General features: G+C 46.5%; 1 protein-coding gene across 1 annotated transcript in view; it reads left to right on the top strand.

The window, feature by feature from the left end:
- Positions 1-1347: 1347 nt before the first annotated feature.
- Positions 1348-26600, top strand: part of KIF26B (kinesin family member 26B) — a 326887-nt gene continuing 301634 nt past the window's right edge. Inside the window, exons 1-2 of the mRNA XM_066596111.1 lie at positions 1348-1684; positions 12473-12874. Coding sequence (XP_066452208.1) covers positions 1511-1684; positions 12473-12874 — 576 coding nt within the window. The 5' untranslated portion in view covers positions 1348-1510. The remainder of the gene's footprint in view (positions 1685-12472; positions 12875-26600) is intronic.

Raw genomic sequence — 26600 nt, 5'->3', positions numbered from 1 at the left:
GAAGAAACATCAACAATCTCCCTTATGCGGATGATACAACTCTGCTTGCAGAAACAGAAACAGGTCTGAAGCAGCTGATATGGAAGATTAAAACTGAAAGTGAAAAAATAGGCCTCTACCTGAATCTAAAAAGGACAAAAATTATGACAACTGCAAAAAAATCACCAAATTTAAATCAAAATAGACAATGAGGTCATAGAATGCGTGCGAGAGTTCATGTTCCTTGGCTCAAGAATTGACCAGGCTGGAGAATCTATGCCAGAGATACACCGTAGGATAGCGTTGGGGCAAAGTGCAATGCTAAACATGGACAAAATCTGGAAAAGTAGGGATATCGATGTAGCAACTAAATGCAGGATAATGCAAACTATCATCCTCATAGCAATGTGTGGATGTGAAAGCTGGACTGCGAGGGAAGCTGCTAGGAGGAGGATTGATGCGTCTGAGCTGTGGTGCTGGCCAAAACTGCTGCGTATACCCTGGATGGGCAGAGTAACAAACAGAGAAGTCCTAAATCGTATAAGACCTGATATATCACTGGAGGGCAAGATGGCCGGGCTCAGACTCACGGATTTTGGCCATGTAATGCAAGCAGAGTCGCTAGAAAAATTTATAATGCTTGGACAGATCAGTAGCAAAAGAAGACCTGACCACTAGAGATGAGCGAGCGTACTCGGAAAAGCACTACTCGCTCGAGTAATTTGCTTTATCCGAGTATCGCTGTGCTCGGGTCTGAAGATTCGGGTGCCGGCACGGAGCGGGGAGCTGCAGGGGATAGCGGGGAGGAACGGAGGGGAGATCTTTCTCTCCCTCTCTCCCGCCCGCTCTCCCCTGCTCCCCGCTGCGACTCACCTGTCAGCCGCAGCGGCACCCAAATCTTCAGGGACGAGCACAGCGATACTCGGATAAAGCACATTACTCGAGCGAGTACGCTCGCTCATCTCTACTGACCACCAAACACGATGGCTGATACTGTCAGAGCTGATACTGGCATGGATATCACACAACTGAAAGAAGCAGTGCAAAACTGAAAAACATGGAGGGAGGGAGCTTTTAAACGGAGTGTCCTGAACGACTAAACAACTGACAGCAACAATGTCCGCTCTCTATACATGAATGTAATACAGAGTCGGCATGTGGTATCCAAGGTGACCGAGCAGCTGCTAACCAGCGCTGGCCGGCCTCACACGACAAGCGCCCTCCAGCGGCGGGGTTGTGAGGTGAGCGGACGAGTTCTCGCCGCCGCCAGTGAGTGTCAGTGTAGGTGTGTGAGCTGCGGCACAGCCCGGCGCTCCACTAGGCGGGAGGAGGGAGCTGCACTTACCACAAGCCGCTCGGCTGCGGCACGGAGCAGGGCGCCCGGCACAGGCTCCTCCCAGAGCCCGGGATATGCTGCTAGTGGACGGCATGGGGCGGCTGTAAGTCGTCGGATGCCCCCAGTGTGCCCGGTGCGCTGCTCGGTGACTGCCGTCATTGGTGGAGATGCGGCAGACGGAGGACCAATGATTTAATGCGAGGCACATACCGCGCTCGTCTGCACGGAGCCGTCACTGCACCTCGCAGCCCGCCGGACCTGGATGTACATTGTACCCGACCAGATCGCGGACGATCACATCTCACCATGAGTTCAGTGACAGGGAATAAAGAGAGGATCCCCGTCACCTCCAAGAGCAGGAAATATGGGGTAAGAGAAGGGATGTCTGCTGCTTGTACCGGGCAGCAGTGACGGGATCAGTGTATACTGCGGGGACCGAGAGCAGAGCCGTATGTATCACCGTATATGTCAGTGTGCGGAGGACTGATCGTAGGGATAGACCTACACATATACCACCCTGTGAGCAGATATCACTGGTATGTTACTGATCATACCGATATATCACCTTGTAGGCACATACATAACACAGAACATATCACAGAGGTGTACTAATATTGGATCGATCATACATATATACCACCTTGTGGGCAAATATCACTAGTATGTTACTGATCAGACCGATATCTCATGCTGTAGGCACATATATAGCACAGAGCATATCACAGAGGTGTACTAATATGTGATTGATCATACATATATACCACCTTGTGGGCAAATATCACTAGTATGTTACTAATCAGACCGATATATCATGCTGTAGGCACATATGTAGCACAGAGCATATCACAGAGGTGTACTAATATTGGATCAATCATACATATATACCACCCTGTGGGCAGATATCACTAGTATGTGACTGATCATACCGATATATCATCTTGTAGGCACATATATAGCACAGTGCATATCATAGAGGTGCATTGATGTGTGACTAATCATAGGTATATACCACCCTGCAGGTACATATCATCACCAATATGTGATTGATCATAACAATATCACTATATATACGACCCTGTAGGCACGTAGCATCACATAGAGGTGTACTAATGTATGACTGATCATGGGTATATACCACCTTTCAGGCAGATATCAGCACAGAGCATCATATAGAGCCCTACTGATGTATGACTGATCATACCAATATATCACCATATGTATCAGACAGTGGGCACATAAAACCATGTAGAGGGGCACTAATATGTGATTGATCATAGGTATATGCCACCCAATAGGCACATATCACCACAAAGCATAATATAGAGGGGCACTAATATGTGATTGATCATAGGTGCCTACAGGGTGGTATATACTATCACCACAAAGCATCACATAGAGGTGTACTGGTGTGTGACTGATTATAGGGATAAATAACCATATACACCATCCAGGAGGTACATATCATCTCCTAGAATCTACATATATACCAACCAGTGCACATAATACAGTATCTCATGGCATTTAATAGCAATACGTTAATGTGTAACAGATCATAAAGATTGCCAATCTATGCCAGTCAGTGGGCACGTAAAATTTTCTATGCATAGGTGGCGTATTATCCTGCAGCAGACAGTGGGCACACAATATTACATTCTCTTTGAGGTGGATGATGCTTTATGTATGATGTATATATGTGTGTGCGGGTGTGTGACTTCTCACCACTGCAAGCTGGAAACAGATCATTAGCACATTGTATATAATGGGGGAAATACAAGGAATGCCAATCTAGGGTAATCGGTGTGTGATATGTGTGTATAATATATATGGGCTTGTTGTTCACAATGTAGTGATGGTTGGAGTTGTCCGATGTCCGTCTTCTGTCAGCCCTGATGGACACCCTTCATATTGAGATGTCATAGCGTCAGACATTTCTGACATGTGACGTATAACAGCAGACATATCTGTCTGTCCCGGCCAGGACTGTGCCACATATCCACGAGCGGCTGTGTAGTCCCAGATAACGGTCTGTGCAGAGAGACTGCGGTGTCCTCATGGAAAGGGACATATATGGGCAGATGCCATATGGTCTGTGTTGGGAGGTATTTCTTTACTGCCTGCATCTTCATGTCATTGTACTATGATGGCTTGGGGTTTTCATGCCAGGATGAGGACATATCTGTCGCCGGGAGCTTCATGTGGTTATTGTCAGCGGATTACTGTCTAGGAAACAACACGGTAGATATGTCTCTAGTGTGTCGTAAAGTCGGAGGGCGATGTATTGTTGTAGAGGTGGCTGTACCTGGCGACACACGGGCAGCGCTTGCCCTTCTAGAATCGTGCCACCTTGTATGAGATGTACTAGATGGTGTTGGTGGCAATTAGGGCTATTGAGGGTGTGAGATATGTGTCTTGTTATACTGTTCACAAAGCCATTGTCACTCGTGCCTGGAGTGCAATAACCTGCTGGGGGGTCAGCAGCACAAGCCTTGTATTCCAGGCATCCCTGGTCCAGCGGGGGATTCGTCTCCAGTGCTGCATCACACCGGCGGGATATCTGAGGGATATGATCTGCATTGAGGAGGAGCTCTGCTTTTCCTGCAGGATCTCCATGAATGGGAGCCGGGGCTGAAAGCTAAATTAGGGGGATTAGAGGGAGGTATTAAAGTGATCAGATTCGAATTGGAGCAAGTAGTTGTGTGTAACATCTCATAGAAGGCGAGCATGACACCGTGCAGGATAGCACACAGATGGGCGCTGAACAGAGACAGGGACAGGGACATAAAGCTCACATGTTGGCAGCTCCTGAAGCACGTATAGAGAGAAAGGGACATAAAGCTCACATGTTGGCAGCTCCTGGAGCACATATACGGAGAAAGGGGCATAAAGCGCACATGTTGGCAGCTCCTGGATCACTTTTACAGAGAATGGGACATAAAGCGCACATGTTGGCAGCTCCTGAAGCACGTAAACGGAGAAAGGGGCATAAAGCGCACATGTTGGCAGCTCCTGGAGCACATATACAGAGAAAGGGACATAAAGCACACGTGTCGGCTGCTCCTGGAGAACATATACAGAGAAAGGGACATAAAGCTCACGTTGGCAGCTCCTGAAGCACGTATAGAGAGAAAGGGACACAAAGCACACATGTTGGCAGCTCCAGGAGCACATATACAGAGAAAGGGACATAAAGCTCACATGTTGGCAGCTCCTGGTGCACGTATAAAGAGAAAGGGACATGAAGCACACCAGTTGGCAGCTCCTGGAGCACATGTACAGAGAAAGGGACATAAAACCCACATGTTGGCAGCTCCTGGAGCACTTACGCAGAGAAAGGGACATAAAGTGCACATGTTGGCCGCTGCTGGAGCACATATACAGAGAAAGGACGTAGAGCGCACATGTTGGCCGCTCCTGGAGCACATATACAGATAAAAGGACATAAAGCGCACATATTGGCAGCTCCTATAGCACATATACAGAGAAAGGGACATAAAGCTCACATGTTGGTAGCTCCTGGAGCACGTATACAGAGAAAGGGACATTAAGCTCACATGTTGGCAGCTCCTGGTGCACGTATACAGAGAAAGGGACATAAAGCTCACATGTTGGCAGCTCCTGGAGCACTTACGCAGAGAAAGGGACATAAAGTGCACATGTTGGCAGCTCCTGGAGTGCAGATATAGAGAAAGGGACATAAAGCATAGACGTTGGCAGCTCCTGGAGCACTTATACAAACAAAGGGACATAAAGTGCTCATGTTATCAGCTCCTGTAGCACATAAGCCAAGAAAGGGAAATAAAGCTCACATGTTGGCTGCTCCTGTTGCACATATACAGAGAAATGACATAAAACGCACATGTTGGCAGCTCCTGGAGCACATATACAGAGAAAGGACATAAAGCGCACATTTGGCCGCTGCTAGAGCACATATACAGAGAAAGGACATAAAGCGCACATGTTGGCCGCTGCAGGGGCACATATACAGAGAAAGGACATAAAGCGCACATGTTGGCCGCTGCAGGGGCACATATACAGAGAAAGGACATGAAGCGCACATGTTGGCCGCTGCAGGGGCACATATACAGAGAAAGGACATAAAGCGCACATGTTGGCCGCTGCCGGGGCACATATACAGAGAAAGGACATAAAGCGCACATGTTGGCCGCTGCCGGGGCACATATACAGAGAAGAGACATAAAGCGCACTTGTTGGCCGCTGCCGGGGCACATATACAGAGAAAGGACATAAAGCGCACTTGTTGGCCGCTGCCGGGGCACATATACAGAGAAAGGACATAAAGCGCACTTGTTGGCCGCTGCCGGGGCACATATACAGAGAAAGGACATAAAGCGCACTTGTTGGCCGCTGCCGGGGCACATATACAGAGAAAGGACATAAAGCGCACTTGTTGGCCGCTGCCGGGGCACATATACAGAGAAAGGACATAAAGCGCACTTGTTGGCCGCTGCCGGGGCACATATACAGAGAAAGGACATAAAGCGCACTTGTTGGCCGCTGCTGGGGCACATATACAGAGAAAGGACATAAAGCGCACTTGTTGGCCGCTGCCGGGGCACATATACAGAGAAAGGACATAAAGCGCACATGTTGGCCGCTGCCGGGGCACATATACAGAGAAAGGGACATAAAGCGCACATGTTGGCAGCTCCTGAAGCACGTGTACAGAGAAAGGGACATAAAGCGCACATGTTGGCAGCTCCTGGAGCACGTGTACAGGGAAAGGGACATAAAGCGCACATGTTGGCAGCTCCTGGTGCACGTATAAAGAGAAAGGGACATGAAGCACACCAGTTGGCAGCTCCTGGAGCACATGTACAGAGAAAGGGACATAAAACCCACATGTTGGCAGCTCCTGGAGCACTTACGCAGAGAAAGGGACATAAAGTGCACTTGTTGGCCGCTGCCGGGGCACATATACAGAGAAAGAACATAAAGCGCACTTGTTGGCCGCTGCCGGGGCACATATACAGAGAAAGGACATAAAGCGCACACGTTCGCCGCTGCCGGGGCACATATACAGAGAAAGGACATAAAGCGCACATGTTGGCCACTGCCGGGGCACATATACAGAGAAAGGACATAAAGGGCACATGTTGGCCGCTGCCGGGGCACATATACAGAGAAAGGACATAAAGCGCACATGTTGGCCGCTGCCGGGGCACATATACAGAGAAAGGACATAAAGCGCACATGTTGGCCGCTGCCGGGGCACATATACAGAGAAAGGACATAAAGCGCACATGTTGGCCGCTGCCGGGGCACATATACAGAGAAAGGACATAAAGCGCACATGTTGGCCGCTGCCGGGGCACATATACAGAGAAAGGACATAAAGCGCACATGTTGGCAGTTCCTGGAGCACATATACAGAGAAAGGACATAAAGCGCACATGTTGGCCGCTGCCGGGGCACATATACAGAGAAAGGACATAAAGCGCACATGTTGGCCGCTGCCGGGGCACATATACAGAGAAAGGACATAAAGCTCACATGTTGGCCACTGCCAGGGCACATATACAGAGAAAGGACATAAAGGGCACATGTTGGCCGCTGCCGGAGCAAATATACAGAGAAAGGACATAAAGCGCAGCTCCTGGAGCACGTGTGCAGAGAAAGGGACATAAAGCGCACATGTTGGCAGCTCCTGAAGCACGTTTGCAGAAAAAGGGACATAAAGCGCACATGTTGGCAGCTCCTGGAGCACGTGTGCAGAGAAAGGAACATAAAGCGCACATGTTGGCAGCTCCTGAAGCACGTTTGCAGAAAAAGGGACATAAAGCGCACATGTTGGCAGCTCCTGAAGCACGTGTACAGAGAAAGGGACATAAAGCGCACATGTTGGCAGCTCCTGGAGCACGTGTACAGGGAAAAGGACATAAAGCGCACATGTTGGCAGCTTCTGGAGAACATATATAGAGAAAGGGACATAAAGCCCACATGTTGGCAGCTCCTGGAGCACATATACAGAGAAAGGGACATAAAGCTCACATGTTGGCAGCTCCTGGAGCACATATACAGAGAAAGGGACATAAAGCACACATGTTGGCAGCTCCTGGAGCACATATATAGAGAAAGGGACATAAAGCACACATGTTGGCAGCTCCTGGAGCACATATACAGAGAAAGGGACATAAAGCACACGTTGGCAGTTCCTGGAGCACATATACAGCGAAAGGACATAAAGCTCACATGTTGGCAGCTCCTGGAGCACATATACAGAGAAAGGACATAAAGCGCACATGTTGGCAGCTCCTGGAGCACATATGCAGAGAAAGGGACATAAAGCGCACATGTTGGCAGCTCCTGGAGCACATATATATAGAGACAGGGACAGAAAGCTCACATGTTGGCAGCTCCTGGAGCACATATATAGAGAAAGGGACATAAAGCGCACATGTTGGCAGCTCCTGGAGCACATATATAGAGAAAGGGACATAAAGCGCACATGTTGGCAGCTCCTGGAGCACATATACAGAGAAAGGACCTAAAGCGCACATGTTGGCAGCTCCTGGAGCACATATACAGAGAAAGGACATAAAGCGCACATGTTGGCAGTTCCTGGAGCACATATACAGAGAAAGGACATAAAGCTCACATGTTGGCAGCTCCTGGAGCACATATACAGAGAAAGGACATAAAGCGCACATGTTGGCAGCTCCTGGAGCACATATACAGAGAAAGGACATAAAGCGCACATGTTGGCAGCTCCTGGAGCACATATACAGAGAAAGGACATAAAGCGCACATGTTGGCAGCTCCTGGAGCACATATACAGAGAAAGGACATAAAGCGCACATGTTGGCAGCTCCTGGAGCACATATACAGAGAAAGGACATAAAGCGCACATGTTGGCAGCTCCTGGAGCACATATACAGAGAAAGGACATAAAGCGCACATGTTGGCAGCTCCTGGAGCACATATACAGAGAAAGGACATAAAGCGCACATGTTGGCAGCTCCTGGAGCACATATACAGAGAAAGGACATAAAGCTCACATGTTGGCAGCTCCTGGAGCACATATACAGAGAAAGGACATAAAGCGCACATGTTGGCAGCTCCTGGAGCACATATACAGAGAAAGGACATAAAGCGCACATGTTGGCAGCTCCTGGAGCACATATACAGAGAAAGGACATAAAGCTCACATGTTGGCAGCTCCTGGAGCACATATACAGAGAAAGGACATAAAGCGCACATGTTGGCAGCTCCTGGAGCACATATACAGAGAAAGGACATAAAGCGCACATGTTGGCAGCTCCTGGAGCACATATACAGAGAAAGGACATAAAGCGCACATGTTGGCAGCTCCTGGAGCACATATACAGAGAAAGGACATAAAGCGCACATGTTGGCAGCTCCTGGAGCACATATATATAGAGACAGGGACAGAAAGCTCACATGTTGGCAGCTCCTGGAGCACATGTATAGAGAAAGGGACATAAAGCGCAGATGTTGGCAGCTCCTGGAGCACATATATAGAGAAAGGGACATAAAGCTCACATGTTGGCAGCTCCTGGAGCACATATACAGAGAAAGGACATAAAGCGCACATGTTGGCAGCTCCTGGAGCACATATACAGAGAAAGGACATAAAGCGCACATGTTGGCAGCTCCTGGAGCACATATACAGAGAAAGGACATAAAGCTCACATGTTGGCAGCTCCTGGAGCACATATACAGAGAAAGGACATAAAGCGCACATGTTGGCAGCTCCTGGAGCACATATACAGAGAAAGGACATAAAGCGCACATGTTGGCAGCTCCTGGAGCACATATACAGAGAAAGGACATAAAGCGCACATGTTGGCAGCTCCTGGAGCACATATACAGAGAAAGGACATAAAGCGCACATGTTGGCAGCTCCTGGAGCACATATATATAGAGACAGGGACAGAAAGCTCACATGTTGGCAGCTCCTGGAGCACATGTATAGAGAAAGGGACATAAAGCGCAGATGTTGGCAGCTCCTGGAGCACATATATAGAGAAAGGGACATAAAGCGCACATGTTGGCAGCTCCTGGAGCACATATACAGTAACAGGAAGTATGTTGCAAGTTGTCCATCTGTAATCGGGTCGTTAATGATTTTTCTGTAATCTGGCACCCCCCACCTGTGTTGTATCCACGCAGACACACCTGAGGGCGGTACTGGTTAGATCTCAGACCTCTTCATTAGCTGACATTACATTGTAACGATCGATTCTTGTGCCGATAGCGCTTTCCTTACAGCGATATTATGTCACGCTATTGTCAGCGTATCTGTGCACACGCTCATCTGCAGGAGCCTTTAGTTGTAAATGGTGCAATAAAAATCAAGATATATTCAGCCATTATCACAGATTTAATTATGAGGGCTCATTCACACCAGCGTAAATACATTGCGTATTACGTGTGTATTTTTTTACGTGCACAAAGGATGTGTCACACTAACATATTTTGCCCAGGTTTTGCGTGTGTAATACTCTGTACCTATATTGCATAGGTGACCAGGTTGCTGCTCGCACAAATTACATATATTACGCGTGTAATAAAATTTGCAGCATGTTCCATATTGGTGCGTACTACGCGCGCATACATGCCAAAATGGCAATGGGCAAACCGCAACTCATGCGCAGTGTTATTGCGTAAAGACTGTGTGCTGTGCACACATATCTCACAGTCCGCACACTGCGAGATACTCTTGGGTGAACCAGTCTTAAGGGCGATTCCACGTGGGCATATTGAAAAATACACTGGCTCCTGCGCAACTTCTATGCACAGTGAATGAGGGTACTTTGTGCAGCTGTCCATGCACAGTGCTGCGCATATTCAGCCAAAGGAGCTGCAGGTGTGCGCTGGTTTGTGTATATATTTGCATACCTCCCATAGACCTCTAATGGGGTTCTTTGGTGCGAAAATGCACACAAAATAGTGCAAGTCCTATTTTTTTGCGCCTGCAAGAACAGTGTGCACAAAAAAAAAAAAAAAGAAATGGGAATGAACCCACTGAATGGGAATGAACCCACTGAATGGGTTCTATTCTCCACATAGTACGCAGGACTTTTCCACGCAGAAAAACGTGCTAAAATAAGCTTGTGTGAGCGACTCTTAAAATTCTAAGGGCTCATTCACATGAGTGTAAATACATGGCTTATTACATGTTTGTTTTTTTACAGTGAATGGAGCCTATTGATTTCAACTAGTTCATTCACAGCTGCATATAAAAAAAAAAAAAAAAAAAAAAAGTTGCGTGTTTTATGTTGGTGTGTACTATGCACCGTAAGAGCCCATTGATTCAATGCGTGTGCGCAAATCTACAGCAAATCTATACAATTTTGTGCGTTTTTTACGTGCGCAAATACACATAGTGAATGATAACCGTCCCGTGTAACTGGCCCATAAGTCAGTGGGGGATAATACTCTGCTGTGGTGCACACGGAAACAGTAGGATTGTACTGCAGGCTGCTACCGGATGTAATAACTATAAAAGGAGTGACTCCAATAACTAAATTATATTAGGAAGTGCTATTATAGTTGAGTCTTCTTTCTTCTGCTAAGCAGCATAGATACACTCCTGCCCCTGCTCTCTCCGCGCCCCCCCCTCTCCCTGCCCCCCCTTTCCGCGCCCCCCCCTTTCCGCGCCCCCTCTCTCCGCGCCCCCCCCTCTCCGCGCCCCCCTCTCCGCTCTCAAAAATAGTGCATGCCGCGTATATTTTCGTTCATGCAAAAATCTAGTGCAAAAAAAGCTGAATGTGAGGGAAGCTCATTGGAATCTCTGGGTTTTATTCTTCGTGGTTTGCACAAGTGATTTTGTGCATGCTGATTGACTATATAGCCGTTTGGCACCCATGTAAGTACCTTCTACACAGGGCAGTTGTTAGAGATGAATGGCCGCCCATTATTTCCGGTCATCCGCTGTTTGCACTACTGCTGGTTAGACCGCCCCTGTTTACACGAGGAGGGGATGTGCTGCCCACATACATCTGTCCTAGTTAAGGTTTTCCAGTCCTGCACACACCATTAAAAAATGTACCTAGAAATCCCCCATTATAATTGCATTTATTAATTTAAGACATAGGTCCACGCTGAAGACGCCAATTACATCAGAGTTGGCCTGGCATCACTTGGCACTAGGGTTAGTCCCTTATCTCTGGCAGTAGGCACCTCAGGAAGAACCACATTGCTGGTACTTGGCTGCGGATTCGGACCAGAAAAGATGCACTTGGCACAACACTGTAGAGGCCATTGTGCACTATTAATAAATCATGGAATTAGCTGTAAATATTAATTATGGTTATAAGCATCTGTTTGCAGTAAAGTGCCAGTACATTTGTGTGTGTTTTAATGTAGACAACTTGCGGCAGCATCATCATCGTTTGTACCTTGCTACGCCGGTTTCACATCCGTGTTGGAAGCTCCAGTCGGGGATTCCATCACAGATCCAGCACAAAATACCGGAAGATGAACAGATCCCGTTATAGTCAATGGGCTCTATTTGGCGCTTTTTGATTCCATCCTAAGACCGAGCCGTTTGGCCACAGGGATTCTTCTGCCCGACTCCCAAAAGCAGAACCCCAGAGCGCAGATGTGAGACCACCCTAAACCCGATCGACTTTAAGATATGAAAACTATTTTTATTCTGGGAGTTTAACAAGAGAAAGGAGAGCGCTTTGGTAAATAGGTCAAATACAGAATTTATAATGTACACCTATAAGGAAAGACCCCCCCAGCTGTGGGGCGACTCAACCCAATGTACCTGGATGGTCGTCACAGGTGGGTCAGTTCAGGAAAAAAATGTATATATGTTTTATATATCCACTGGTTATGCATCACGCCGAAACGAGTTGCAATTTCCTCTTATTTGTTTGTCAGCTTTTAATGTTTGTCTATTAAATTCAAGAACCTTTTTAAAACTTACGGTGGATCAGCCTTGTTGCCTGTTGCGAATTTAACTCTATCGTATTGACGGTTTATCGGGGGAGGGGGGTGGGGTTCTCATATAAGAACTCCCATTCTAAGGTAAGTGTTTCAATTATATTCTTATTATTTTCATGTAGTGCTGATCCTAGGAGTGTTTTTCTATTTCCAAATATTATCCTGGGAGTTTGACATGTTACATGTTTCTTATACTTGGAACTATCTGCTGTTTTCTTGTAGGTCAACGAGGTCTGCTCCCCTACAAAAACATCAGCACCATTCTCTCCCGAGAGCTGGTATAGGAAAGCCTATGAGGAGTCCCGTGCTGGTAGCAGGCCTGCCCCAGAAGGCGCAGGATCCATACCAGGCTCTTCTGGCACCCCTTCTCCTGGCTCTGGCACATCTTCTCCCGGCTCCTTCTCTGGTTCTCCTGGACCTGCATCTCCTGGGATTGGCAACAGTTCCCCAGGATCCTTAGGAGGATCTCCAGGATTTGGGACAGGATCACCAGGTTCTGGAAGTGGTGGAGGATCATCTCCTGGATCAGACAGGGGTGTGTGGTGTGAGAACTGCAATGCACGTTTGGTAGAACTAAAGAGGCAAGCCCTAAAACTCTTGCTGCCTGGGCCCCATTCCAGTAAGGTAAGAATCTGAGTATTTTGGAAAACAAATGGCATATTTATACATGTGTAAGATCTTAGCTATTTTAAGGGGACTTAACTGATACCAAGGTTCACCACACTGTACTGTTCGTTATCTGTGTTGGAGGCTCCATTAGAAGCCTATGTTGCAGATTCAACCAAAAATGGCAGAAAAAATAATGCAACATACTGCACTACTTTTTCTGTAAAATGACCACCTCGTGATTTGTTGGGCGCCATTAGTGTCTGTCAACTGATGGATCTGGAACTGCCGTCATTTATAATTTTTCTGTTCTTATGATGGAATACAAAAATGGAAGGCCACCGTAAGTCTGCACCAGACTCATGCAGTTGTGATTTTTGCAGGATCCATTATGGTCTATTTTGTTCTCTTATCATTCGAGTTGATGGTTTGAAAAGCTGATGCTAATTTTTATCTCTTTTGTCATGCAAGTTAGAGCAAAAAAACACACTGCAAAAATGTACATGCCGACCTAACCAAGTATAGTGATAAGTAATTAGGATATTATTGCATCTTGACACCACCAGAAGCTAGAGGTTTGACAGGAGGAACACCCCTCTTACATCCCTAGCTCCCGATTGGCAGAAGATTTTAAGGTCCTACAAGGTGCAGGACTGGATGAGGGGGGGGGGGGGGGGTGAGAAAGCGGCATTTACGCAGCTTCACGGTGCGTTTCCCTTCCTGCTTTAAAATCCCTGCTGCGCTGCCAAACTTATGGGGTTTGCGCCTTCTGGATTACCATCGAGGAAACCCTTGCTACAGATGGGGCCACTGTATGCCTTCTGGAGCTGGGCTCACTGTATCCCTTTTCTGTACATGTGTAGTGCCCTTCCAGAGCCTGCAGACGAAGCACCTCTGCAGCCAATCAGCTACAAGAGCGTTACCCCCCCTGTCAATCTTGACTCCACCAGTAGTCCCTGGTGGCGTCATGATACAATAATACCAGTAATTAGTTCCTAGCAAAAATACTGAATAGTTTGGACTTTGCAGCGCTTTGTTTTTGTAGGGATATCGCTGTGTAATTAGTCAACCTAACAACTGATGGGAGAACTTGGAGAACGGGACCTTTCTTAGAAAAGAGCTTGTGATTGTTTGAATAATTTTAATGTCTATTTAAGTGATCAAGAATGCTAGTTTTAGTTTTAGTTGTGTCTGATTATTATGGACCTGTGTTGGCAGTTTGTTTTACTGATCCACGTAGACATTATGGAAGGGTTTATGAGGGAAACATTGGTGTACAGAAGTGGCATTTGGCACAAGGCTTGCTTGCTCACAAAATTGCGTCTTTTTACATTTAAGCCATCCTGAGGCACTCAGAAAAACGGGGTGTTACTCATTGGTTGGAGGCGTGGCCAGCCCAGGCCGACAGATTTGAGTATAGTTTATGCTAAAAATTGGTATAAGTCCTGCCAGAAATCTACTCCTGCTCCCAGCTGGCATAGATTTCTTTTTCGGTCCACGGACCGCCTGAGATGTGCGTTATGTCTAAAGACGTGTGTACCTTTTTATACATTAGGCGCATCTTGTGCCTGCAGGAACTGTATTACTTAGTGAAAAGCGTTTTGACAGGGCTTCCATTGGACGAAGAAGAACGACTGTTTGAAATATTGTTTAATACTGTTAGAAGGGGCAATTTAGGTGATATAGATGTATTGGGGAATTAATGATGATGCAGTGTCTCACTGCAGGACTGTCTAAGGTGAGCATATGGAAGTCATTGTGCAATGAGAAAAAAATTCATATATAATTCTATATTTTGTTAAGCACATGTGGATTTTTGTGTGTTCATGTCTTCTATGTGCCCCCCTTATAGTAGTATTCTGCACATGGCTTGATAGTCTTTTTCGGGTCCAGTTCGTGGGGCTGCTATGTAAGCTTGTGTCGGTAACAGACTGGCCCACAGATTAGTTTGGTCATCTCTTATAACTTGGCCTTCTTAGGCTGCATTCAGACGAACGTATACCGGCTCGGTTTTCACGCCGAGCCGATATACGTTGTCCTCGTGTGCAGGGGGGGGGGGGGGGGAGGATGGAAGAGCCAGGCGCAGGAACCGAGCTCCCGCCCCCTCTCTGCCTCCTCTCTGCCCCTCTGCATTATTTGCAATGGGGAGAGGCGGAACGGGGGCAGGGCTAACTCTCGGAACTTAGCCCCGCCTCCTGTCATTGCAAATAGTGCAGAGGGGCGGAGAGGAGGCAGAGAGGGGGCGGGAGCTCAGCTCCTGCTCCTGGCTCTTCCATCCCCCCCCCCCCCCCCCCTTGCACATGAGGACGATGTATATCGGCTCGGCGTGAAAACCGAGCCGATATACGTTCGTGGGAATGCAGCCTTAAAGAGATGATGGAATTGAGCGTTGCCGTTTTTCTGTCATTCATTATGAGTGCAGAAGATAAAATGTCTTCGAGTGACCTGTGTCCTCCCACCAGTAACCCTATGTGTCTGCACCAGTGCTTATTAAGCCTCGTTACACAGACGACAGTCGCGCGATTTTGTAGCATTGCTACAATGCTACAAATCGCATGTATGAGAGGCCCATGCTTTCCTACGGGTTACTTCACACATGCGATATTGTGTAGCATGCGACAAGCAGACATAAAAACCTCGTGGGTCCCGCTATATGCACGCACCTTGTGAGGTTTTGTAGTCCATGTTTCCCTATGGAGCCTTCCTCTCTGTTGCATCGCACAAAAACGCGATTTTCATGCCGTGCGGAAATCCTACCGTCAAAGCTAAAATTTAAGTCCTGGCTGCAGAAAAAAAAACACATCACCTGTCCCGCACTGTAAGCCCGGACGCATCTTCTCCCTGGGTCCCCAGCAGTGATCTTCTTCTCTTCTGGCCAGGGATTCAAAAATCCCCGCCCTCCAGAAGTGCTTGCTGTCATTGGTTGATGCTTAGCCAATCACAGCCAGCACTCAATAAATGGCAATGATTGAGCCAATCACAGCAAGCGCTCCTAGGAGGCGGGGATTTTTGAATCACCGGCCAGAAGAGAAGAAGATGAGCACTGTTGGAACCCCTGGGGTGAAGATGCGGCCGGGCTGACAGCGCGGGAGATGTGATGTTTGTGGGGTTTTTTTGTTTACCTCAGCTATGGCTTATTTTCAGGGAAGGGCTTATATTTCAAGCCTCCCCTGAAAATCCTCGCATGTGGTGCTACGAAGTCATGTGACTTGTTAGCACCATATGCAACCTTGTAGTGCTACAAAGTCGCGGTATCACCGCGATAAGTCGCAGCAATATCGCACAGACCAGCGATCTGATGCCGTGTCGCCCATGTGAATGACGCCTTATGGACACCTTACATTACCTAGTGAATACATTGATGTTGCACAAGTCAAAAACTCAAATAATTGCCATGAGGACCTCTTGGCAGCGAATCCCGGCAACAACGCCCCCCACAGGGCTACAGCAAACATATTCCAATAACTTGATCCCACAGGCAGGACTATCTGCTCATGGGTGTAAAGATGCATTCCCAGATCCAATATTAACATTTGAGGCTTACAGCCAGAGGTGTGCAGAAGTGGGGCGGATTACCTTATGTGTTACACCTTTGGACTTTGGGGATTGCTGTTTGATGAATGGCAGGGCATATTGGTTTGAAGGTGAAGCTGGTGTCTCTAAGCTTTCCATGGATGATGGTCGGCTTCACTTCCTCTGAGGAATGCAACATGCAAGCAATTAAGGGATAGTAAATACACAAGTAATCCTTAATGACTGCTCATTCATATCTGGAATCCACTATGATATGAATTAGTGGACCTGGGACTTATCTCACACCCAGCCATGTCCCCCTCATTCTCCCCAGCATCATGCAGTTCCAAGATGAAGATGTTCCCGACTTATTTCTGACCCTTCCATGTGTCTCCCTATCCGGCCGTGTTCACACCACATACTGCTTCTGTGCAGCAGGCCTTGTAAAATCTATCTCGTTTGTTGAAAAGGTCAAAGCTCTATGGTAATGAAGGGCTTTCAGCCTTCAACTCCTTTGGACCATCTAGTGTGCTTGTAGTATTAACCCTTTCCCTGCACGCTCCTCAGCTTTTATTTATTTTGGGTAGGAAAGTGCGTTGTCAATTTCTTGGAATTACTTAAAAGACATAAAAAGGACCCAACAAGATGACTTTATTAGCAATTTTTTTTTAAATTAAACTTCGCCCGCCTGCACACGGGTGATCCGGAATCCGCATGCGGGAGCCTGCTGCAGAATTTGCCTATGACCCCAGCCAGCAACCCTATTCTCTTCTTTCTCCTGTATTGCAGATGACTGCAGACACTCGCGGTTGGTCATGAGCAGTACAGGTTTTTGTTTTTTAATATTTGTTTTTCTAGCGCCATTGTTAGTGTTAATTGTGGATGGGCTGTGTGGGTCAGATGGCCTCCATTGGCCTCAACGAAAGCCGTCTGTGCGGAGTCGGCAGCAATCATTTCCACTCGTGTGAAGGAAAAAGCGATTTCTACATACCTTCAACGCATGCTATTTGCTGCAGATCCTCCGTGCAGATCCGCCTGTGTGCTGCTGGCCTTTGGCTGCATGTCCACGGGCGTGATTCAGCCGGCGAATTGCACTGTCTGCAGCTTTCCATAGTGTTGCTATGGAAAGCGCAGCCACAGCGTCCACGAGCAGAGAATCATAGCGATTTTTCGCCCACGGGATTTAAATCGCAGCATGCTGCGATTTGCTGCGATTCTCCATGGTCAGCCTGTCAGATAGGCTCAGTGCGGAGAATCGTCAGCTGTCTCCTGCTCCAGGGTGGCGGCTCCCGTGGTGGAGATCTGCCGCAGAATATTGCTGCGCCGGTGGACAGGCAGCCTTAGATGTGAGTTCATGTATATTATGTGTGTGTGACGGAGCTCTCTTCTGCATAGTGTTAGAAACACGTGGGACCTCGCTGACATGGGAGCTATGCAGGACGAGGTCTGACACTGGATTGAAAAGGGTTAATCATTACAGTTGTACTATTGGGTTGGCCTATTTCCTGTAGTTTTCAGGACACTATGACAACTTTCTAACTCATTATATATATCATTGAAGCGTCCAGTTGTCTGTGAGATCTAGCCACATTTTTGGTAATGTGAAGCATGCAGCGACTTTGTCTGCTGGACACAGATGCCAACAGACGGGCGTTCAGTCCTATCGCTTGTATGGTGTCCATGATGGCTGCAGCCGAGCGCCTGTGCTCCTACGTGATGCGCTGTTAATCTGTCCCACCTTGTGTCTGGCGGGCGCTGAGACATCTGCATCCATTCCTGTCTATATTGAAGAGCTGGAAGATACAATAAAATCCCTCTATTACTGATTGCACAAGATCTGCCAAGATGGGATTGTAGCTCCAGAGAAGCGGGGGTTGTGCATGCCCACTATTAACATTTGTGCTATCTGTGCCGCTATCTGCCTATATTTATGCTACACCACATACTACATGAGCAAGTCACATCAATAATAGGCTCTGCAATATCAGCTTTCCTGCGGTGCGACCGGCGCAGCGAGGGAGAGAACTGACTGGCAATTACATTGCATATTACCTCCTGGGATTTACAACAGGCAATATCCTGAAGCCGAGGATAAGGCATCCAGGAGCAGAAAGTGCTGCGCATCCAGAGGGTCATTACATTGAGGTTTCCATATAGGCCCAGGAACAATGAAATGGCCAACTGTGAGGATTAGTGTGACAGCGGCTTCACACCTATCCTATTCATACTGCCCCGGGCTCCTCCGTGTTCTGGTAGCTGACTATTTCCCCTCACAGTATGATTTTGCATGATAAGCAAGTCCTCTCTTAGGGCTCAATGAGTAGATAGCGATATCACTTATACAGGATTGCGATATTCATTGGGTCATTGTTCCCCACATGCTGTCTGATATTACAGCATTATTTGGTGCAAGTGGACAATTTTCTCTGCATTATGTTGTTTGTGCTATTATTGAGCAATTCCCTAGACAAGTCTTCAACCAGTCCTCGACTGGTTAGTAGAGGTAGGTACATAGCTGTATGCATGGACTGCTGAGCACGCAACAATGTATCCCTGTATAGATACAAGTGTTACCAACAGTAATGTTACCATTCCGCTTCTGATCAGGTTCAGCACTGATGTACGGGCATGTTGGGATCATTCATTCTGTACATTGTGCTCATTCATTCTGTACATTCTTGGATGCATTAGTTGTGAATTCTTTTGGATTAATTAGCTGGAGTTGTTCACCTCTATTGATTGCCTTCATGTTCTCGTCTTCCCCTGATGTGCTGAACTAACGATGACATGCAGGTTGTGCACTAACAAATACATCTACGGTAGTTCTGTCCTTGTATAAAGAGTTAAACTTGAGCAGTAACTTTTGGGATAGAAGGTAGGGTTGAGTATTGGTTGTTTTCTGGAGTCCATTGACAGTCTGCTTGTAGTTTGGAAGAAAATTACAGGAATCTAAAATACCCTAGATGTGTATAATCGAGGAGCAATTCATATGTTATAATTGTATTCATTCACATAGTAACATTATATACTTTTTATATTTATACTATATGTGTATAGTCAGAGAGCAATTCTTATGTTCCGTAAAGGAGTTGTCAAGTTGTAAACTATTGATGACCTATCAGCAGGATACGCCATTAATAATAGATTGCTGGTGGTCTGCAATCTGGGATTCCCACACACCAGCTGTTTGCTGGGCCTGTGTGCTTATGCACCTCACTGATTTCTGTTGGGAGCAGCGGCTCCATTCCCACTGCAGAGGCCAGGCTTGGTATTATATGCAAAGTTCCCATTGAAGTGAATTGGAACTTTGGCTGTAATGCCAGACCTGGCCACTGCAGTAAGAATGGAGCTATCTGCTAATTGCAAAAATCACCTTGCACAGTGAACAGCTGATTAGCGAAGCTCCCAGGTGGTGGACCCCACCAATCTACTATTTTCGGCTAATCCTAAGGATTGTCCATCAATAGTTTACAACCCCTTTAATGTTATTATTACTGCCTCAAGCTGACATTGGCTGCTTTTATAGCTGCTTTTACTTTAGAGTCCATAGCAGTCTGCTGATTTGTCTATTTTTCTTTGATAGATTTGCAAGGAAATGAGAAAAAAAATCTTAAATCGCCAATACTGTTGTATCTGTAGAACTAGAGAGAAAGTAGTGTGTTACCAGTATAAACAAACTTAATGACATATGATTAAGTCCATATAGCTCTTGTAGGAAAGGAGGAGAAAACCAGTGTCCATCCTCGTTCTGCGCATACCTGATTGCTGTTGAATGTGGTTTACTGCATTGCTTCGACCAGCTTCACATTAGTGATGTTTTTACTGATACTATGTTGCAAGATAAAAGTATTGCGGCATGCTCTATCATTCTGCGATGTTTCCCTGCTTGTTTGTCGCATTGATTTTTGTGCGATGCGTTTTTAACATTAGAAACTCCTATAGACTTTTGCGCTAAAAACTCAAAAACAATTTTTTTATCGCTGGCGGCAGTGATGTGTTGCGAGATTATTCTCAAGAAAAAGCAAAGCTGTGATATTGCAGTGATTCTCTAGCTGCGATATCGCTGTCGCCCATGTGAAAGAGGCATAAAACTGATTTTTGCTTGCTTTGCTGCTGCCTGACGGAACACCAGAACGGAAAACAAACACGCTGGTGTGATCAAGCCATATAACGCAATACAAAGTTGGTCCAGGGTTTATTCTGACTGCCATTACGGCACCAGGAAGGATTTTTTCCCCCCCAGAATGAGGGTAAATTGGCTTCTGCCCACTGGGGGTTTATTGCCTTTTTCTGGATCAAAAAAGGAGAGTGGGGGGGGCTAAGGGCTCAACTGGATGGACATTTGGTCTCTTTTCAGCTTGGCATGCTATGTTACAACACAACATTGGCGTCATTGTTTTGCTACCGAAACGTGAAAACAAATAAATATTAACGAGACGTCTCGGTGGATGTGGAAGCCTTACATTCAAGCAGATCAGATTGCTTCTGATACATTTCGTAAGCAACAAATTAGTTTTGCTTCGTTTTACGTCCCTAGATGCCTTTTCATCCCGTCTCCCACCTCCTGTAGGGGCCGATATTCCTGCATGAATTGGCGCAATATATTCTTATTGTCCCGAGTACTAAGCTCAGAATCGCATCACCCAAACAACTGCGGCCAAGCGAGGCTGGAAGCTCCCAAGTAAGAAAACAATGCCGAAGGATTCATTTCCTTTAATTTGTGAATAATATTGGCCAGGGAACGTGGAGTCCTGATTCGCTGTGCAAACTTTCCAGCGCCTAATCATTTCGCCCTAGCTCATTGTAATGCAGATAGGATTATTGTATTAGAAATGTGATTTTCAATGGCCCAGGGCAGTAATTTGTCAGCATTTGGGAGGATTAGCTGCCTCATAGCTGGTCCTATAGAAACTGTTAGAAACAACAGTACAGGTCAACATGGCAAATATTCTGAATAACTCGTCTGCAATCCTGTGCTCAGCGCTGGCTGCAGCATCGCGGTGCCCCCAGACCGGGGACTATTATGGCACTCTACATTGTGTTTGTGGGTATACTGTAATCGGCTCTATCTACTATCTTATTTATTAGATGACCTCCAGTGGTAACAGGTTTTTGATGTGTAATAAATTGGCCATAAACATTACATACAAATCTGCTGGCTCAGAGGACGACCAACCTTCTTTGAACCAGAGCAATTAATTATCGGTCAGATTCTTGTGGGAGCGATTAAACGACTAACGATAATTTGTTCGCTTGATCATCCCGTGCAAACAAACCCACATTTCGCTTTGAATCAAGGTGGGCAGGCGGAAGTGATCTCCCACATGACCCGCCTCCATTCACGGAGCGATCGCTGCTCAGGAGGGATTATTGCCAGAACGGCTGTCGGGCGCTTTAGCGTCCCATAACTGCACCGTATAAAAGGGTCCTTGGGCTCTTTCTCATCTTTGGAGCTTCTGCAGATTCCAGGCTGCATTCACTGCTGTTTTTTCCCCCATCATAACAGTCATTATGGTGGAATCCAGCGGATCCCGCTGTGAGTCAGTGGTCTCTGTCATATAACAGGTCTGGCAATTATAAATGAAGACTATGATGCAACTGTGAATAAAGCCCCCTGTTCTGCCTAAGACCACTACAGACATTTCTAACAAGCATGGTAACTGTGAACGTCAGATTATTAGACGAATAATTCTGAAATTTGTGGGTCACATTTAAACTGGTCTTAGATGAAAGGATGTGACCCCCTGGTTAGACAAATCCATGAAATTTGCCTGTTTTAGGCTAATTCGGCCCGATATTGTATTTGCTAACGTGCGTTTTTACGGCGATGCGGGACGTTTTTTGTGTGATGTGGTTTACAGTCCCATTGTAAACAAATTCTGAGGAATGTAAAAAGATAGGACCTGCCGCGATTCTTCCCACACGGTAAAAATCACTTATGTATATGACTCCATTCAAAAGAATGTGGTTCATATTTGTGCGACTCATATAAACTCATGTGGTTCATATAAACGCGAGTCAGTGACTGAACGACAAACAAGATTCGATCGCTTCTCGTTCGTCATTCAGTTTGCCAGGCATAAAAATCATAGTTGACTTGTCCGGTTTAAGCGGCTCTCGTTCAGTCCCTCTCAGTCACTTATGTGTACACGTATGTGTAGGACTGAACGATTCTCGTTTGATCATGCCAACTCTGCTTGGCTAAACAGGTTGCACAACAGCGAGCGAGTCAGCGGTGACGTCATTCGCTCATCCAAATGAGAATCGGCTCGTCTAAAAGGACCCTTAGAACTAGAAGGCACCTTTGCGTACCAGGCTGAACCAATTGCTGAAGCCCCTCTGGTGTGGAAGGGTGTCCTCCATAGCCAGAGACCTGTCTAGACTGGCTGAGAATGGAAAAGCTGGGTGCGTGGGCACTGTCGGCCTGTCTCTGACGGAGCCAGCACACCTGTAGGAGGCAAGGATCTGGCATCTGCCACAGAGGACATGGGGCTGCCAGCAGCTGACGGCAGGAGCAGGTTGGGAACACCGATGACCATGACGAGCCACCTTAACAATATTTATACATTCGTACTCATTTTTTCTGTGCGTCTTGCTATTACACCAACATTTTGCGTGTAGCGGTGAGTTTTATGACCTCATATATTCTGGTCACGCACCCTGACCTCGCTGGAGGAACAGACAGAATATATATCACCTCGGTCAGTGCTGTAATTGAAATTTGGCTTTTCATCGGGTTGGCTGGTAAGAGGAGTAGTAAATCTTTGGTGTCCGTGTCTGGCGGAGTCCTGTAATTTAGGAATTCATTTCTCCGTCCTCCATGAGTTATCGCCATGCAGGAACGATGCTTAGCGTTAGCAGTGTTAATAGGCATAGCTTTGTACAGTTTGGAGCTTCACTTTGAATTGTAAATGTGCAGAGTAGAAATAGTTGTGTTCGTCATTTATCTCTGTTCGGTCTGGTCACGGAGTTGTCGGCAGGCCATCCAACAGCGCAGCCGCTGCTCTCCGCTGTCAGCACCAGTACTCTGGTAAGGCTCTGTGCACATCTGCATTACGAAATCCAAGCTGTGCTGGATCCGTCACGTAACGCCCTCAGTGACCGTCAGACCCCAGGGACTTATAATGGTTCTGTTGGATTCCATCATGATGTCCTTTATGTTACAAGAAAAAAAAGCAATGCACGCAAATTTAATTGATTTTGTGGGTTCTTCTTTTATTTGCACATTATATTTTTTAATAGAAATGTTCGTAATTACGAGTATAGAAAATCCAGTAATCCAAAAGCTGTGACTCATCTGTGATTTGCAAGAACCCCACTGTTGTAAAATTTTTGCCAATAGACACACTTTCGGTTACTATTAAGTGTCAGATACACTTATTGTCAGTAAAATCCCTCCCCTAGAAGGTGTGGACATGGAAGCTCTGGTACCCTGTTGTACCGCCTTTGGCTTGAATACAAGATGTGATACGGTGGGCATGGAGGCTCTAGTACCCTGTTGTCCTGCCTCTCGCTTGGATGCAAGATGTGATACGGGCGGACATGAAGGCATACAGGTTCCGTATGGTAACCCGCGGCATATTGCTCCACATTTACTGTAGCTGAGCCTTTAGATCGTGTAAAGTTGTATGCAGTGGAAGTTGGTGATCCAGATGGTCCCATACATGTTCTATTGGCGATAAATCTGGTGACCGGGCAGCCACGGGAGAGGGACAATGTTGTGGAGACATTCCTGTGACCATTTTGTGTGCGGCCGAGCATTATTCTGCCTCTTGGAAGCCGCCGTAAGAGTAAAACATGTGGCTGCAGGACGTCCTGAACATATCTCTGAGCTGTAATTGTCCCTCGTACCACTACTAGGGTTGACTGACTGTCGTATGTGATGGCCCTCCAGACCACCACACCAGCAGTAGTGGTAGTGTGCCACTCCACAGCAAAGGCAGGATTGAGGCGCTCAGCCATAGGTCTCCAGACATGAAGACACCCGTTGTCACAACCCAAACGCACCCTGAATTCATCCCTGAAAAGAACCCGGTTCTACCCCGTAGCATCCAATTTCATCGTTCATGACACCACTGCAAACGAAGATAACCATGAGTGTCAAAGGCCTTACCCGTAATGGGGCGCCGTGAGACCAAATGTCCTTCAGCAAAGCGCCTGAAAATGGTTCTGACAGACAGAGTGTAACGATGGCGCCACCTGTCTCTGGATAACGGACAACGAAACAGTTGGAGCTACTCATGCTTGTCAGACGATCAGAAGATCCTCTGTACTGGTGATCTATCGAGGGTGTCCTGTTCCCGGTCACCTTGTGTGCCCTCACACATCCACTGGTCCCAACACCTCCTAACAGTATGGACAGAACGGCCCAGGTGGAGAACAATTTGTAGATACGACCATCCAGCTTCTCATATCCCAATGATGCACCCCCTCTCAGACTCTGGTAACGGGGAAATCTCTTCACAGCGTCGTACAGGTGTCTAGTGGTCAACAAGCTCTACACAAGCGGAAGAAGAGGTCACTACACAAAAGGAGCCTCTGAGAGCCTTTTATAGGCCAAGGAGGGAACCACGTTTAGGGTCTCAGGTGACAAGACCGTTCATCTAATCACACCATAACTTTCATCAATTACATATCTGCCTGAGATGGAACTGCATGCTGAGTTTTACAGCGAAACTTCAACTTCTTCTAGAGGCGGGATTGTTATTTGACAATGTTACATTGATGGTGGTGAGCGTACCAGTGAATGAGAACGACTGATCAGTATTTAAACTGAATAATTGGCGAATGAGCCAACAAAGATTTTTATGCTTGTATAGAATGAACGTTGAACAATATGTGAACAATTATCATTCCATTGTTGCCCGTGTTTACACCTTAAGGAGCATCCTGAGGCGTCCTGATGCCTTTCCTGTCTGCCTGGCTTGGTGCTTGCATGGGTAGATAAGGCTGGTGTTGCTGTTAGCATTTTACCCCAGAGCAGTGTCCCACATAAGTTGGAGGCCTTCTGGAATATTTGGTGGTTGACCCTTACACTTTGCACCAGATGATGGCTTGTCTCACATGGCTGTAATAGAGCCGGACATCAAGGACCCTTCTCTTAACACCCTGGACACACGTGCTTCTCTAGGTGAAGGACTAAGGGGCTTTCAGTGTTGAAAGACTGTATGGAATGCAATATTGTTTTCGTTTGTGTTCGCCTTCCTTTGGGATAAAAGGCCTTTGAACATAGTGAGCAGTTTTGTAACAACTTCTTCCCATTCCTTCTGTAAGTTCTTAGACTTTTCCCTGAAGACACCTGGCGGTGCTGTTATTACCGTCGTCTGTTGTCATCTCGCAGGAAAGATCCAGTAACCGCCACCCAGCGCTGCCGACCGTCAACAAGTTCCTGGATAGTCTGTGAAAATAGAGCAATTTCTTTTCAGTGAATTCCTTCAGGCTGGTGGTACTTGAGCAGGTTATTATGACTGTAATTACCATTCTCTGATTTATGAGAAGTATAAGAAATCTATAGCAAATTATTCACATCCATGTCTGTGCCTTGTCATAAGTGTGTGTATATATATATGCATGCCTCTTTGGATCCATTTCATTTTAGCCTGAAGGAGAACCCTGCGTTGGTTGGAAAGCTTGCATTGACTTCATGTATTTTTGCTAGCCATTAAAAGGTATCATATCTACAAGATTACTTGGTTTCTCTTGCTAGGAACAATCACATTTTGTTCTGCTGGCTAACACAGTACCAAACCTTTTCCATAATCCTTCTACAGCTCTCAGTAGATGCTGGTGACGAGTTCATATCACCATCTGACTTGTAGACATGTATCACTTATAAACTGTATTATTCCAAAGTGTCCATAAAAAATGTTGCCTGTCTGTGATTTTTGCATAAGTTGTCCTGAAAAAAATATTCCGCTTGGTGACCCTGCATCTACCTGGAGCTCGTTTACTAGGGGTCATTTACACCTGGGTAATTGAGGCACACTGCCTACAGACGTTGGACATATTGTTTCATATTTACACATGTTGCCATATGGGCCGCCATACTCCCCTCGTGTACAGTAGGGGTTGCCATACTACCCATGTGTACAGTAGGGGTTGCCATACTACGCATGTTTGCAACGTTTGTGGTGATTTCCAGGTCTGAATTATAGTATTACGAGCATTGGAACATTCTTCTTTTTTCTCTCTAGTTACATATGTCGGCCCCAAACGGCAAGTAATCATCAGT

Source organism: Eleutherodactylus coqui, chromosome 3, assembly GCF_035609145.1.
Source record: "Eleutherodactylus coqui strain aEleCoq1 chromosome 3, aEleCoq1.hap1, whole genome shotgun sequence".
Classification (NCBI taxonomy): Eukaryota; Metazoa; Chordata; class Amphibia; order Anura; family Eleutherodactylidae; genus Eleutherodactylus; species Eleutherodactylus coqui.
This window is presented reverse-complemented; position numbering and strand designations above follow the sequence as displayed.